The following is a 14,495-nucleotide window of genomic DNA, read 5'->3' as shown; positions in this document are numbered from 1 at the left end:
AGTTGAACTCAAGGCTCCTAGAGCTTTACATTGTTCTATGCTGGCAATGGTAAGTTGGTGGCCGACCTGAACAGGGTAGTGACACGGCCCCATTTGTGTTTCTGATAGATCAATTCTGTGGCTAGAGAGAGATCGATTGGACGAGGGAGAGGCGAGACAAAGAGACGAGTTAAACCCGTAGCAGTAAATCCAGTGGGAAATGATAATGGCCTGAGCTAATCCGGATGGAACAGGAGAGGAAGAGGCAGCTCCTGCAGAGAGTTTAGGCACCAATTAGCCCACAGAAAAGAGACATAAGAAAAGAGAGGCGAGAAACAGAGGTGAGCTTCCCGTTTTATTTTGCTTGTGTCCTTCAGGAAATAAGTCTCATTTTCCTCCAAACTCATTACTCCACCACTGGTTTTAAGTGTGAGTAGCTAATATTTATTGAGTTCTGGGTTAAATCCGGGCCATTTTAATATATAAAACTATGTGTGCAAACACTGACACATGAAAGTATAATCCTGGCTTGCCTGATACTTTTCCCTTATAAAACTGGCGCGGATGAGCATGGAAGAGAAAACACATATGAATTACATGTTTAGCTGGAGTGTATACCTGGAATCCTAGCAGCCAACAGCACGCACAGCAAAACTACCTCCAAACAGGCAACATCCAATGGGCCTGTATGGCGAAGTCAGACTTCCGTTTCGAATGCGATTTGAAGCACCGCCAAAAGTTTGTGCGTTGAAACTGAATCTTTACTGTGAAGGATGAAGTATTTGGAAACGGAGTCTAACAGTGGGGGTTATCTCTTAAGGTTTAGTTCATTTTTATGTAAATGGATATGCATTGTGTGCGTTTATAACAGGTATGTAGGGTACATAAGGAGGTCAGAAGAGGTCGGATTCACTGAAATAGAGTGACAGGTGTTTGTGCATGCCAGGAACTGAACTCAGGTCCTACTCGGTCCAGCAAGAGTCTTTTACTGCTTAGCAATATCTCCAGCCCCCAAAACCAGTGGTATTTAAATAGAGTTGGATGATGGGGAACCTCAGCCAATCACATTCTGTTTTGGGCGTGTTCCCCTTGGGCCAAAGAAAACATATAAAACATTCATGCGCATTTGTCTCCTCCTCTCTTTGTTTTCCTGCCTCCGCTGGAACCCTGGCTTTGCTGGTTCCCCTTCTTCCCTTTATTAAAGCTGAATATTTTATATTAAATCTAGTCTGGTCAATTCTAATTGCCGGTGGTTTACACCCCTTCAGTTGGAGGCTTCATGATTGAATGCTGGGGAATTTAGGAGTCAGGAGTCCTGTTCATCATGACTCTTGATACGATGTTCTATACCTCATTCCACCTGCAGGTAAGAGGACAATCTTCAGATTAGGACCTTTGACCTCAGAACTACGGAAGCATGAGTCAAAATAAACCTTTGTTCTCCATGACATCCTACTCTGCTGTGTTACAATATTAGTAGCTGAGAGCAAATTGATCATAGTAGCAATAAATAGAAGGATTTTATATAAGTTAGGAATACTTGGGAGAGAGACCACAATTTTCTTATTAAATATTGCATTTTAGCTCCTAACACACAGCATATAGCCCATAAATATGTATTACATCATATATATATATTTATATAATGAATACTTATTGAGTGCCACAATAAAGGTCAATGAAAACTCAGTGGAGAATGTATTTCTTTGGTAAGTCACTTATATCTGGAAGACAAGCTGAGAGAATCTTGTAGTTTTACCAGGGTGTGAATGGGTAGATGAGTAAATGGATTGGTGGGTAGAGGGATGGATGGATGGATGGATGGATGGATGGATGGATAGAGAGATGGATGGATAAATGGATTGATGGATAGGTGGATGGATAAAGGGATGAATATGTAAATAAAGTAGATAGACTGATGGGATAGTGGACAAATGGATGGATGGGTGTGTGGGAAGACAGAGGAGTGTATGAATAAGTGGATGTATGGGTAGATGGAAATACAGATACAAAAATGCCTTATACGACTTCAATCCCATGTTTTAGTTCTTCAGTTATTTGAAAATTTCTTCATATTAAGCTGTAAAGTACAACACCTAAAATATCTCACATGTCTTGTTATGTCTTATAGTTGCCCATTGTCATATCTACAGGTCGGGTATACCATAGTCTACCTCTTGCTTCCTGTGGAAGAATGTGCCTCAACCCTATCAACTGTTTATTGTTTTCATCCCTAAAGATTGGACATGAGATCCCCACACTAAGATCCACTGGGTATGCTTGTTGATTTGGATGAATTCCCTTCCAAACCCTGCCTTTCAAATGTTAGGTGTATTTATAGCATATCCCTAGCATTTACATTATCATCATCACCATTATCATCATCTTCATCATCATAGTGGACCCCCTATCCGAATGATCAGAAGCAAGGTACCTAGGAAACAAGACAGCCTCGCTTTCTGCCCTGTCTTATCTTCCCCGCCCCATCTCTGCCTTACTCAAGCTAGCTTAAAGCTCTTCAGCCATCGTCTTCTTCAGTCTCCTAAGTGCTAGGCTAACAGGGGCAAGGCCTGTTCATGCCTAACTAACCTTAACTTGTTATAGTTCTGGGGGCTGGGAACCCTGAAAGCAAGGGGTTGACAAGCATCATGTCTAATGACAGACTCTTTCTCGCTTCATGGATGCTCACAGAAGCCATCCCACAGAAGGGACAAAGCCACTTTACTGACCCTTATCCCTAAGGGTCACTCTCACGACCTAACCATTGTTCTGAATGTTCCAGTTCCTAAAAGAATCACACTGAGGACTGTGATTACAGCATGTGAGCTCGGGGTGGACACAGACAGTCAGACTAGAATAATTCAATTCTTCTCGGTCAGATGATGAGCACACGGAAAGCAGGGACAGTGTTTTGCACCCCTCTTAATATCCACTTCTTGTCACAGTACCTGACTCATGTAACACTTTCTATAATGAGTGAGCGAGTAAGTGAATGAATGAATGGATGGATAATTTATTTATTTATGAAGCTAATCAAGTATCTAGAACTAGAGATGGTCACTTGGTAGATCCAAAGTTCAGGGTTTAAATAAAAAAAATATTAGAAGCAAATAATTCTCCAAATAAGTAATAGATTTTTTAATGCAGTGTTTAATTCAAACAAACACAGTGTTTGGCTTCCTGTAATGTAATAAAAAGAACAGACAGTGGAGTGATAGAGGCCTAGAACATTGGGTCATATAGAGGAGGTAAGAAATGAGGGCCTGGATACAGCCCAGGCCTCGAGTGCTTGCCTAAGACATTGTCTAGCTTGCCGGCCTTAATTATCTATACCACGATACACTCTAAAAGAATCTAAAAGAAAGAATGACTAATTTACTCTGGCTTATTTTGGGGGGAACAATTACTTTTTCTACTCCATAATCTATCTTCTATAATATGTTTTATCTCATTAGAAATATATGAAAGTAAATCATATTTAGGTCAGTGTGACGGCTCAGAGGCTAGAGGGGATTGCCACGAAGTCTGATAACTTGAGTTTGATCCCTGCCTGAGGAGAGAATCAACTCCTGCGGGTTGTCTTCTGACTTCTCTGTCCTGGCTCTATTCATGTCCGCGCGCGTGCGCGCGCTTTTAAGTGAATAGTATGTGTTTCTAAAGTGCTACATTATCTATTCTCATTGCTAAGTTGTAATTAGCATCTTATTTAAGTATGAATATACTGAGTATAGCTGAAGCCACACTGGATAAATATTTTATATGCAGATAGCATAAATGACCCTTCGTCCCTGTGATAGTATTATGACAGTTTATTCCATAATCCAAGAATGCCGAGGTGTGACTCTCCACACCAGTAAGAGCAGCATCTTTAGTACTTGTTTATAAGAATTATTTTTATTTTACTTTTGCATGTTCAGATACAGTGCCCGTGAAGTGCAGATGGTGGTGTTGGAACTTCAGGAACCTGAGTTACAGAGCATCAAGGGCCTTCATGGGGATACTGAGAAGCAAACCCAGGTCCTGTGCAAGAGCAGCCAGTGCTACTAACCGCTGGGCCATCTCTGCAGCGCCAGAGCACTGAGATAAACAACAACTCTCCTCACACAGCTTGCTGAGCTCAGAAACGGAGCAGTAGAAACCTTTTCTCAAAGCGGAAAGCGGATCAGCCTTCTAAAAGTTGCTCCAACAACATCATATGATTTCACGTGAAAACTGTTAGAAGACATGATAATATTTTGTATTAACTTCCCCCGAATGGTAAGGAATGAATGAGAATATTTTTAGTGAATTTTATTAGAGGAAGTAAAATACATTAGGTCTCGTTTAAGGCTATAGATATTTTAAAAGAAGACATTCTGAGATAATGGTTAGCTCTTAACTGCTCGGTCACAGGCTAACACTTTGTCACTGGGAGGTTTTCTTTTAATAAAATATAGTTTTATGACTTTTTAATGTAGCGTGGCAAATGAAAACTTTATCCTATTTAATAGTTACCTTGATGACTAGTTTAAAAAGAGATTAATTTATGAGCCCTTTAGGGACTACCTCTTAGAACGGACAGACATGTCTGCATATAAATGACGAAGCACTTGTTTTCCCTTTGACTCCTGGGTCATAACTGGAGATTTCCAGTGTGCCTGAAAATCCTAGATGAGGAATCTAGGAACTTGGCTATCTCTGAAAAGGCGACAATGAATCAAAGGAAAGAAAAACTCTTGCTTCAGTGGTCCAGCATGCGACAGAGGTGTCACTTCAACAATGGTGCTGTAACTCCCGTTAAGCTGCTCAAAGCGGCCCACTCATTAACTAATTGCTTTCCCACCCAGACCTATATCACAATGTATGCTGACATCCTGGCTCTGTGTCTTATGGGAAATCAAATGGTTCGGAGAAAATGGATCTAGCATGATTACAATATTAAGAGGTAGCACTTTGGAAGAAAGGAATTCTTTTAAGTCAATTAAGACAAAAATCAAATGCTTTTTCTCTCTTATCCCAGACTTGTCCCTAAGGTTTAGCAGCTAATTAAATTGTTTACTTTTTTCATAGTTGTTCTGTTGGTCTGTCAGGACAGTCAACTCATTTCCTGGATTGTGCCTAAAGTCGGTGGTCTTCAGGTGTCATGGCTTGCATGGAAATGTCCCCCAGAGGTTCATGTGGTCTACTGGCCTCCGGTTTGGAAGGCTCGAACCTGCAAGAGGCAGTACCTCATTGGAAGAAGCTGGTCACCCTGCCTCCAGACAGCTAAAACAGGGGGAGTGCCTGTGGTAGTTTGAATGTATTTGGCCCCCATTAGATCGTAGGGAGCGGCACTATTAGGGGGTGTGACGTATTGGAGGAAGTGTGGTCCTATTAGAGGAAGCTGGATGCCACAAGCCTTTAATCCAGTCCTTGAGGCTCTAATCTGGGCCACACCTTCTGGAGGAAGTGTGTCACTGTGGGCTGACTTTGAGGTTTCACACACTCAGGATACCACCCAGTGTATCAGTTGACTTCCTGTTGTTTGCAGAATGTAACACCCTCAGCTCCAGCACCACATCTGCCTGCACACAGTGATGCTCCCCATCATGATGATAATGGACTGAACCTCGGAAACTGTAAGCAAGCCACCCCAGTGAAATGTTTTCTCCATAAGAATTGCCGTGGTCATGGTTTCTCTTCCCAGTACTAAAAACCCTAACTGAGCCAGTGCCCATCTCAGGTTTCCAGCATCGCCCCTCCCTACCAGGACGAATTGCCTTCCTTCTTCAACTGTAGGCACGGGAAACTCTCCCTCTTTTAGATTACTTCATGGCAGATACTGGCCACAGCGATGAGAGCCGGGAGGAAAGGAGCCAGGAGGAGCTACATTTGGGACGTCCCCTAGCCTGCGAGACTCTAAATGTCTGTCTAATGTCAGACACCTGGGAGTGATGTACTAGACTCTTCCTCTCTGGAAGGAAGCACCTAAGTGCCCTCAGCAGTCTAGAATGGATGGATTCGCTTAGGTCGTGACCCAGAATGAGTGGAAGGATTTTAATTCTAATGGTCTTTGTTTTGAAACCTGGATCACCCACTCAATATCCAGATGTGAGGTGTTACAGTGTCAATGATTTGTATCTTTAGAAATAGCTACAATGTGTCCATTAACGACTCTCAATTACATATGAAGAGAGAGGACAGACTTTCCTATGACCGCCTGAATGCCAGAGGAGTGAGGGCACACAAGGAAAATAGACACCCCGAGACACCGAGGAAAGGTAATGTCGTAGGCACATAGATCCTGTGCACAGCAACAGAAAGGATAAGAAAAGCACAGCCCACACCTGTAAGTGTTTCTCCTTTCTTCCAGGACCAGAATCACACCCAGCTGTGGCCTCCCTCGAAGGGGGAGGAGAATCGAGGCAGAACGCGGATGGAAATGTTTCATTCATTTGACATCTACCTCTTTCTAAACTTAAATTTATATCTATTTACGCGTCTGTGTGAGCGTATGACACACGCATGTGGGTGCCCACAAAGGGCAAAAGAAGGTGTCAGATCATCTGGAGATGAAGTTACAAGTGGTTGTGAGTCACCCGACACGGGAGCTGGGAATCGCCTTAGGGCCTGTGGAAGAGGCGCAAGTGCTTTGAACCTCTGAGCTATCTCTCCAGCCCCATAATTTGGTACCCCCAAAGACCCTTGACTTTGACTGTTTTGTTACTACCAAGTTTTGGATGTTTTCTGTTACCACCGTTTGTCATGTGTCTGTTTCCACTTGTCTGTTTATTAGGTTCATATTGAAACAGTTACGTGCGTCTTCCTTTTTTTTTTTTTTTTGGAAACTGTATTTAGTCACTCTTGGCTCTGTGAAACCAGAGATGCAGTCACAAACTCTTCCACATTTTAGCACTTTGACTAATTTTTCAGAAATGTGCTAAATAAAATAGCAATATAGTGACTGAAATTCTTAATTGCCTTATAGATTAGCTTAAATAAATGGAAGTTGATAAGCCACGCTTAATAAACTTAAAATGCACTGTATTTGCTCCTCATCAGTTTTCTGAGCACTGCTTCCTCTTCCTAAGAAAGGAAACGCTCAGTTAATTAGTTCCTCATACACCACAATAAAATTAATGTTGAGGAATTAAATACCACCAACTTCCCCAGGCAAACTTGTTGACATGTTCCTGTTTCTAGTTAATGCCACATGTTTCCTTGCTCGATGGGGGACTGTGTGGGTTCCATTGTGTCTCTCTGGTGCACAGGGTCCATGGCATTTAGGAGACCACATGCTAATTTCTGATTTAACAGCATCCACCATGTCAGCTGACACACAGGTCACAGACAATCAGTGACCAGGCAATCACCAAAGCACAAGCCAAAGCCCGTCCATGTGATGCACATTTATTAAACCAACAGAAGAGGAAACCCAGGTCCTAATGATCAAAGAGTGCAGTTCCGTGTCCATCAGCAGAGGAAGGGATTGTTAATCATAACTTACAGCTTCTGTATTGAGTTAAAATGATTGGGATTAATTTTCTTCCTAGACCCCTAATTCTCTCCCTTCTCCAAATTTTACAAGTTAAAGCCTTTGGGGAAGTCTGGTTTAGTTGCTGAGCTTGAAAGTGTTTATTCAGAAAGAATCATGTTGAGCCAGTCAGGGCAGCACGTGTCTATAATAGAGAAAGACCACAATGTCAGGGAAGGCTTGTCCTGCAGACAGGAGCAAAAGCAGAGGGTGGGAGGGAGATACCACATTCATTCACACACAGGAGGCAGGGGTGTGGTGGGGGGAGGAGAGAGACAGAGAGAGAGAGAGAGAAAGAGAGAGAGAGAGAGAGAGAGAGAGAGAGAGAGAGAGAGAGAGAGAGAGAAGAGAAGAGAGAACAGAAATGAGGACTCAGATGTGAATTCTCAAAGCCTACCCACAATGACGTACTTCTTCTAGCAAGGATCCACCTCCTAAAGGTTCCACAACTGTCTTAAACAGGCCACCCACTGGAGACTAGGTGTTCAAACATATGAGTCTATGGGGGAACATTCCTTATTCAAACCATCACACTTGCTTGAGGAGGAACAAAGTAGTGAATTAGAACCTAATTACACCTCCAGTCTCTGACACTCTAAGTACTTCTTAATTTGCTATTGCGTATTTGGGATTGAGCAAATTTTGTCAAAAACAAAGAGCAGAAAGCCTGCAATAATATATTGGGAAAAATCAACTGGTACAGATCTATGAATTGATTATCTTCACATAGTACAGAGTTCTATAAACTTTGTTGGAATAATTTTTGTTATTTTATATTCATGAAAACTTTCTGGTTTAAAAAATAAGAGGGCACAACAAAGTTAAAACAACAGCCACCACCACAACCACAAGGTAAGACTACACTGGGCAGAGAGCTCTGGAACCTTCCTGAGTTAAGGCACTTCCAGTGGCACGGTCACTTTTAATGCCATCTTTATGAGAAAAGAAAAATCCAACCATTCACCCTTATTAAGTAGAAAAGTCCACACAACTTAAAAGATGAAAGTTTACAAAGCACCAAATAGATGCCTTTGTATTTTCTTGGAATTGTTGAAATACTCAGCATGCCCCTGGGGGTTAACCAAGACCACACTGAGGTCCTTGGCGTGCGACGTTCTTATCCATTGAGCTCATATGACACATTCAATTCGTACCTTGGGCTAAGTGATCAAGCCAGCTCTTTTCCAACTTATTTTTATATTGTGCATAAAAAATTTTCTTTTATTGAATTTTGACTTTTCTCAAGATTTTATTATTTCCCTATAAAATGCCTTCCTGTCAAAATTTCCAAAGCTTGTGACTGTTAGAGTTCTAGGATTGGAAATTTTGGGTACAAATAGAGAAAAGAAGGGCAGAGGGCTGTAGCTCCCAGTCAGTGAGTCATCTGTTTCTCCCAATTCTGTTTTTAAACTACGTGCTGTAGAGGAACAGGGGGTCTCTGTACAGGAGCAGCTGGAAGCTGTGCGCAGAGGGAGGAAGGGATCAGAAACAGAGAGAGCAACAGGGCAAACCTCAAGACTTGATTGTCTCCAACTCCTCCCCAAGTGGAAAGTGTTGGGTGCACACCAAAATACATGCACTCCATATTTCTTCCCTCCCTTTAAGGTAGGGTTGGTTCTCTAAGGTGAGCAACTGCAAGGCGGTGTGTCTTCCTTCCAACACAAAGCATTTCTGCTGGTGCCAAAGGTGCTTCAACTTTTCTTTGAAGATAGGTGCTTGGCAGAAGCCTCCTGACTCATGGGTTGACTTTTTTTACTTAACAAGTTGGCATTCTACTTAGAAGAAGGAGTCCACACACTCTGGAGCCACTTGGAGGGATTGAACTAAATTATTTGTGCGCCCACTTGACTTATAATTCAGAAAAAATATCTTGGGCACCTTGCATTCCAAACTTACTTAATGGGTTGTCACAAATGTTTTATAGTGATGTCATGACTGTTTTCTAATGAGTTAGTACTGACAGATATAAATTAGGTTTGGAATTTTAAGTTATGTGTTATAAATTTATTTTTTCCACATTGCAGCCTGATTAAGGCTAACGAGTCTACAAAAGAACTATTACTTGACTTATTTTTCCCCTTAAGTGAATTGGGTAAAATGGAGTTGACCTTCCAAAACAGTGTTTTTACATGACTTTTTCAAACCCATGCCTCCTCCCTCTTGTAAGATGGCATTTGATTTACTAATTCATCATTATCAGTAGCTGAGTATGGAGACTCACACCCCTAACCCCAAGATGGCTTTGGCTGAGGAGGGAAGACTGGGCTACAGGGTAAGGCTCTGGCTACAATCAACAATAACAACAATAAACAAAATGCCATTATTCTCACCTCCAAAGACTTTACAAGTATCTTTCCTAGGTCTTAGGAAGTAAGCAGGAAAATGTTTAGCTAGGCATGGATTCGTGAACGTGTGTGTTTTTGGGCTTGGCTTTCTTAAGTGCCCACAGTGAATATTATCAATACTCTCGCAGTTGCAGGCTGACACAGGACTCAGAGGTGAGAGCAGGGAAGCATATCCTTCTGTGCTTGCTTTCCGTGCACCCCTGTATCCAGATGTTTCCGGCTACTCGGTTATACTCTTATCAGTCTGTGCCGCTGACATTTATGTTTGTCTTCTCCAGGGCGGGGCACATTTTTGTCATTATTTCCAAAACAGGACAAGATGTCTATGCTCCAGCTAGGAGCCTCTTCTTCTGCAAACAGGACTTGCTGATTTAGGCTGCACTGGCCAGGTTCCGAGGTTCCTCAGCTTGCGCTTACCAGGGACACAGTAAGTTCCACACTTCAGCTCTTGAGCAGATATCAGCCCCAGGTTCCATGAGCTCTGAAATGCTTCTGCTTTTGGAGTCACATGGTATGTGTGCTGGCCAAGTTTGTCACCAAGAACTTCATCATAGCACTCAAAGCAAGTGACACCAGGTGAGGAGTCGTGCCGAAGATGGGAAGGCAGGCTTTACTCTACTCCCCCATTTCCTTTCTTGCAGTGTGATTGGTGGAGAGACAGCATAGACTATTAATCACATCAGCCCAGCTCCTCCTTGAGGCTTGCCCCAGGAACCCGGGTGTCAACAAGAGTGGGCCACTTGCTCTGACAACCCACTTCGGCTAAGTTCTCGAGTCTGGCAAGGTGCCCAGCTGAAGTTGGCCAGCAGCAGTAAAAGCTTTGCTCTATTTTATTTCCAAGGTAACTGAAGAAGTGGAGACGCTTATAACTTCAGCACCAATGGTGTGAGTAGCAAACAGTTAAAACACCGACCATTTTTCCAAAGGGAAAATTTGGTTTGCTCCATGGCACACTGAGCTGGGCAAATTCGACATGCCAGCTGTTAGGGGAGCGGGGAGCTGTGTGCTCCTGACCTGTCTGGGGCTGTAGTCATCCTACTGTGCGTCTTTCTCTATTGCACAGTGTTTGTTAGTGAAGTTTGCTTCGATATTTGCTTAAAAATAACTTACTTTTCTTTTGGAAATGAGAGCGATTCTATATGCATTTTTGCAATGCAGTCTGAAGCAATGGATGATTTTAAGTGACTTTTTCTTGTTTTAGTAAGCTAGATTACAAAAACAAACAAACAAACAAACAAAAACCCAAACCATATCTGCTACCCATGTGTCAAGTGAGGAACAATTCTGTAGACCAACAGAAATAAAACCAAAGACCCTGGATGTTTGATCATGCAGAGCTTGGGGTAAAAACAGAATAGAAAACTCGATCCTGAGAAAGAAAATTATTCTGAAAATTTTTAAACCCTTAGAATACAGCCCTTAACTGTTCTTTTTAAAAAGCGATTTCTATGCGTCTGAGCTAAATGATGATCTGTAAAACTAGAACTGTGTGTTTGTGTTACGAAATGGACAAGTCAGGGTCCTCGATGGAAATGGAATATGTTGACTCATGGGAAAACATAATAAAAACAAAGTCAAGAGGAATAGTGGCCAAAGGAGGGAAGAGCTATGCAGAGGGGAAGGTGCAGCTAGGGGTTTTTACAGTCTAAACCTGAGCTGTGACATTTAGTTTAACAATCTCTCTACAACTTGACTAGAAATTAATTCGAATTTGCCCGTTAGTTGATGTTTCGCACTTTTACACCTGTGATCTTAACATTTATTTCTAGTCCTTAAATCTTTATATCTTATTGAACAAATGATCACAGAGGGGCCAGGGGAAAGGGGTCCAAGCATAGGTCCAGGAGATCACCCCTGACAAGAACTAGATCAGGCTCAAAACACCAGGAAAAGGGACCCATTATGAGAAACCAACATCCAGAAAGAATGTGGACTAGTCTAAGAACGGGAAGAGGCTCGGAGGGGTTGGTGAGTGTTGGTTATATCCCTGCTGCTGGACAAAGTATACAACACGGAAGGGCAGAAGGGCGGGTCCCTGCCAACTATCTGACGAGCTGCCTTCCATAGAGGCAGGAGTGAGAGGCTGGCTCATCAGAAGTTCACAGTCAGCAATCGATGAGAAAATGGGAGTTGAGGTGGGGACCCTTGAGGGCCACCTCCAATGATACACATTGTTCAGAAGGTCTCTGCATCTTACAGGTTCCACAACTTTCTCAAACACCATGTAGGGAGACACTGCACAAACACACAAGTCTATGAGGATCACTTGACACCCCATCCTCACCGGCTGTTACTATGTGGCAGACACAAAGGCCCCATATTCTCTGTGGAATTCGGGGTGAATTTACTGTATGATGAAAAACTATAGGCTTTAAAATATGAACCCCCAAATTATATTCCTATTTTAGCAATATACTGGGAATAGAAGGCATAAAAGTGAGGTGTGGAGATTGGATACTGGCTTTAGGAGCCCAGGAATGGGATGCACACTTGTAGATATTAGCTAAAACCCTTCCTACTCCATCAGCCATTGTGTTTTATCGCTAAGATAAGCATACTAAAAGAATGCGCTCCCCCCTTGCTGGTGTGCTGCTGGTGTGTGAATGGCATTAAGGGGTCCAAACGAAAGCCACATCATCCCCCCACTCGGGAGTTAGGAGCGCAGTAGTACTTACTGCACCCAGCCTTGTAACTGAAGCCAGGAGGAAGGAGGAATCCTTGTTGGGCAGCTGCAGCAAGGGTCCGCTGGTCAGGAGGGAACACGGGGATCATCAATGGCGGCAGCTGACCTTGAACCTGCTGAACGTGAGAGAGTGAATCAAAGAAAAGAAGCCAGAGCGCCCGAGCTTCACCCCGCCCCTCAATGTATGATAAAGAAAACCATAGTCCAGGCAGCATCTCAGCCTTGTCAGAATGGCTGTGAGTAAGAGAGCAAACAGCCCTAAGGAAACGGACAGCAAATGCTGGCGAGTCTGAAGAGTCACTTGGTCCATTCAGTCAGTCAGTTCTCAAAATGCTAACATCAGAACTTCCATGTGACCCAGGTTTCCTTCTGCACAAGCGTCTGAAAAATGCCCAGCCAGCCTACCACAGGGACGCTTGCTACCCACGCTTGCCACAGTAGGCGAGGCCTGAGATTACCCTAGACATCTGTCCACAGATTAATGAATCAAAAAGAGCATGATGTACACACAGTGGGGTCGTATTCACCATAGAGGAGATAATTATGTCCTTTGGGAAAGGAACACAAAATGGAGAGTATCATGTTAACTGAGAAAAGCCATACTCAGAAAGACAAGACAAATTGTCCATGTTTTATTTTATTTGTGGATTCTAGATTTTATATAGATATATAAAATCATCCCTGCTCTCTCTATCTATCTATCTATCTATCTATCTATCTATCTATCTATCTATCTATCATCATCATCTCTCTATCCACACAGGTATGTGTGTGTGTGTGTATGTCTATATTGACATGAAACCAGAGTGAGATTTCTTGGGTAAATAAGGATTTTAGTGGGATAGCAAGTGAAAAAAGGGAGAGCATGGGGATGATTGTGATCAAAACAAATAATCCCCCTGGAAGAAAATATCTTTATATGTACAAAAATTATATACTGAAAGTAAAGGTAAAAAAAATCAATTACTGACACATAAATTTGTCAGTGAATAAATCTGGCATGAACTCCATCAATGAAAATGCCACACTCCTGTCTTGCAGCAAAGACATAATGGTTAAGGAATCACCTCCCACAGAATAGATGGAAACCTCCGTGTGCAAGTCACACCCCTGCATGTTAATTCTGTGTGTGTAATGCATGTGTTCACATACATGCCTGTGCACACACGAGGGGAGGGGAGGTATACACAGAGGCCAGGGCCAATGTCAGATGTCTTCCTCAGCTACTGTCCGCCTTATTTTATGAGGCAGCCTCTCTCGCTGATCTCTGAGCTCACCAATCGGCCTGGCTGCTGGTCAGGGAGCTCCAGGAATTCTCCTGTCTGTGCTGTCGCAGAGCTGAGACTAGAGACAAACACTAGCCTGGGGATCTCAACTCCTCCTCACGCATGCTCCTCTAGCTCTGTTTCCACCCGATCCACCTCCTCAGCCCCGAATTCTATCTTATAAAACCAAAGCCAAGTCCATATCTTCGTTATGAATGATTATTACTTGGAGATCATTTTTTATGAATTTTTTTACAAATACTGAAATTTCACGATTTTATGAGTAGACGTGAAGAAACAACAGAGAAGAAAACCCTGCTCATTTGCCTTTTCTTTAGAGGAGATGACCAGTGAGCTTCATGTGGCTACAGAGCTCATCAGAGCCAGGTTAAAATCCAGTCCCATGGGACTGTGGAGATCCTTCTGGTGCAAGTGACCACACCCCTCCCTAACTAGATGGCCTTTCCTTGAGTGTCACCTCTCAGATGGACTCTAGGGTGCTGGTGCCCCTCATCATTGGAAATTCTCATCAGTTACTAGACTCTCAGAACGGAATCACCAGAGGAGGCGGTGGTTCATCGGTGAAGTGCCAGACTCCCTAGAAAGGGAGCCTGAATCTGATCTGGACCTCATGTGACAATAAGCAGCAGGTTCATGTGGCCGTATACCCTGGGTGGTAGAGCTGGCAGGTACGCGTGCGCACACACACACACACACACACACACACACAC

At 42.9% G+C, this 14,495-nt stretch overlaps 1 protein-coding gene across 1 annotated transcript in view; it reads right to left on the bottom strand.

Moving 5' to 3' along the window:
• The window catches only part of Sox5 (SRY-box transcription factor 5), a gene marked incomplete at its 5' end in the record, with an annotated part of 134,091 nt that extends 121,479 nt beyond the window's left edge, over window positions 1-12,612 (bottom strand). Inside the window, one exon of the mRNA XM_050135237.1 lies at window positions 12,492-12,612. Within this exon, the coding sequence (XP_049991194.1) occupies window positions 12,492-12,612 (121 nt within the window). The remainder of the gene's footprint in view (window positions 1-12,491) is intronic.
• Between the last annotated feature and the right edge of the window lie 1,883 nt (window positions 12,613-14,495).

The sequence above is a fragment of the Alexandromys fortis genome, unplaced genomic scaffold (genome assembly GCF_014885135.2).
Source record: "Alexandromys fortis isolate MF-2015 unplaced genomic scaffold, M_Fortis_MF-2015_v1.1 scaffold_21, whole genome shotgun sequence".
In the NCBI taxonomy this organism is placed as follows: domain Eukaryota; kingdom Metazoa; phylum Chordata; class Mammalia; order Rodentia; family Cricetidae; genus Alexandromys; species Alexandromys fortis.
The sequence above is the reverse complement of the archived record's forward strand: the minus strand, read 5'-3'. Positions and strand labels throughout refer to the sequence as shown.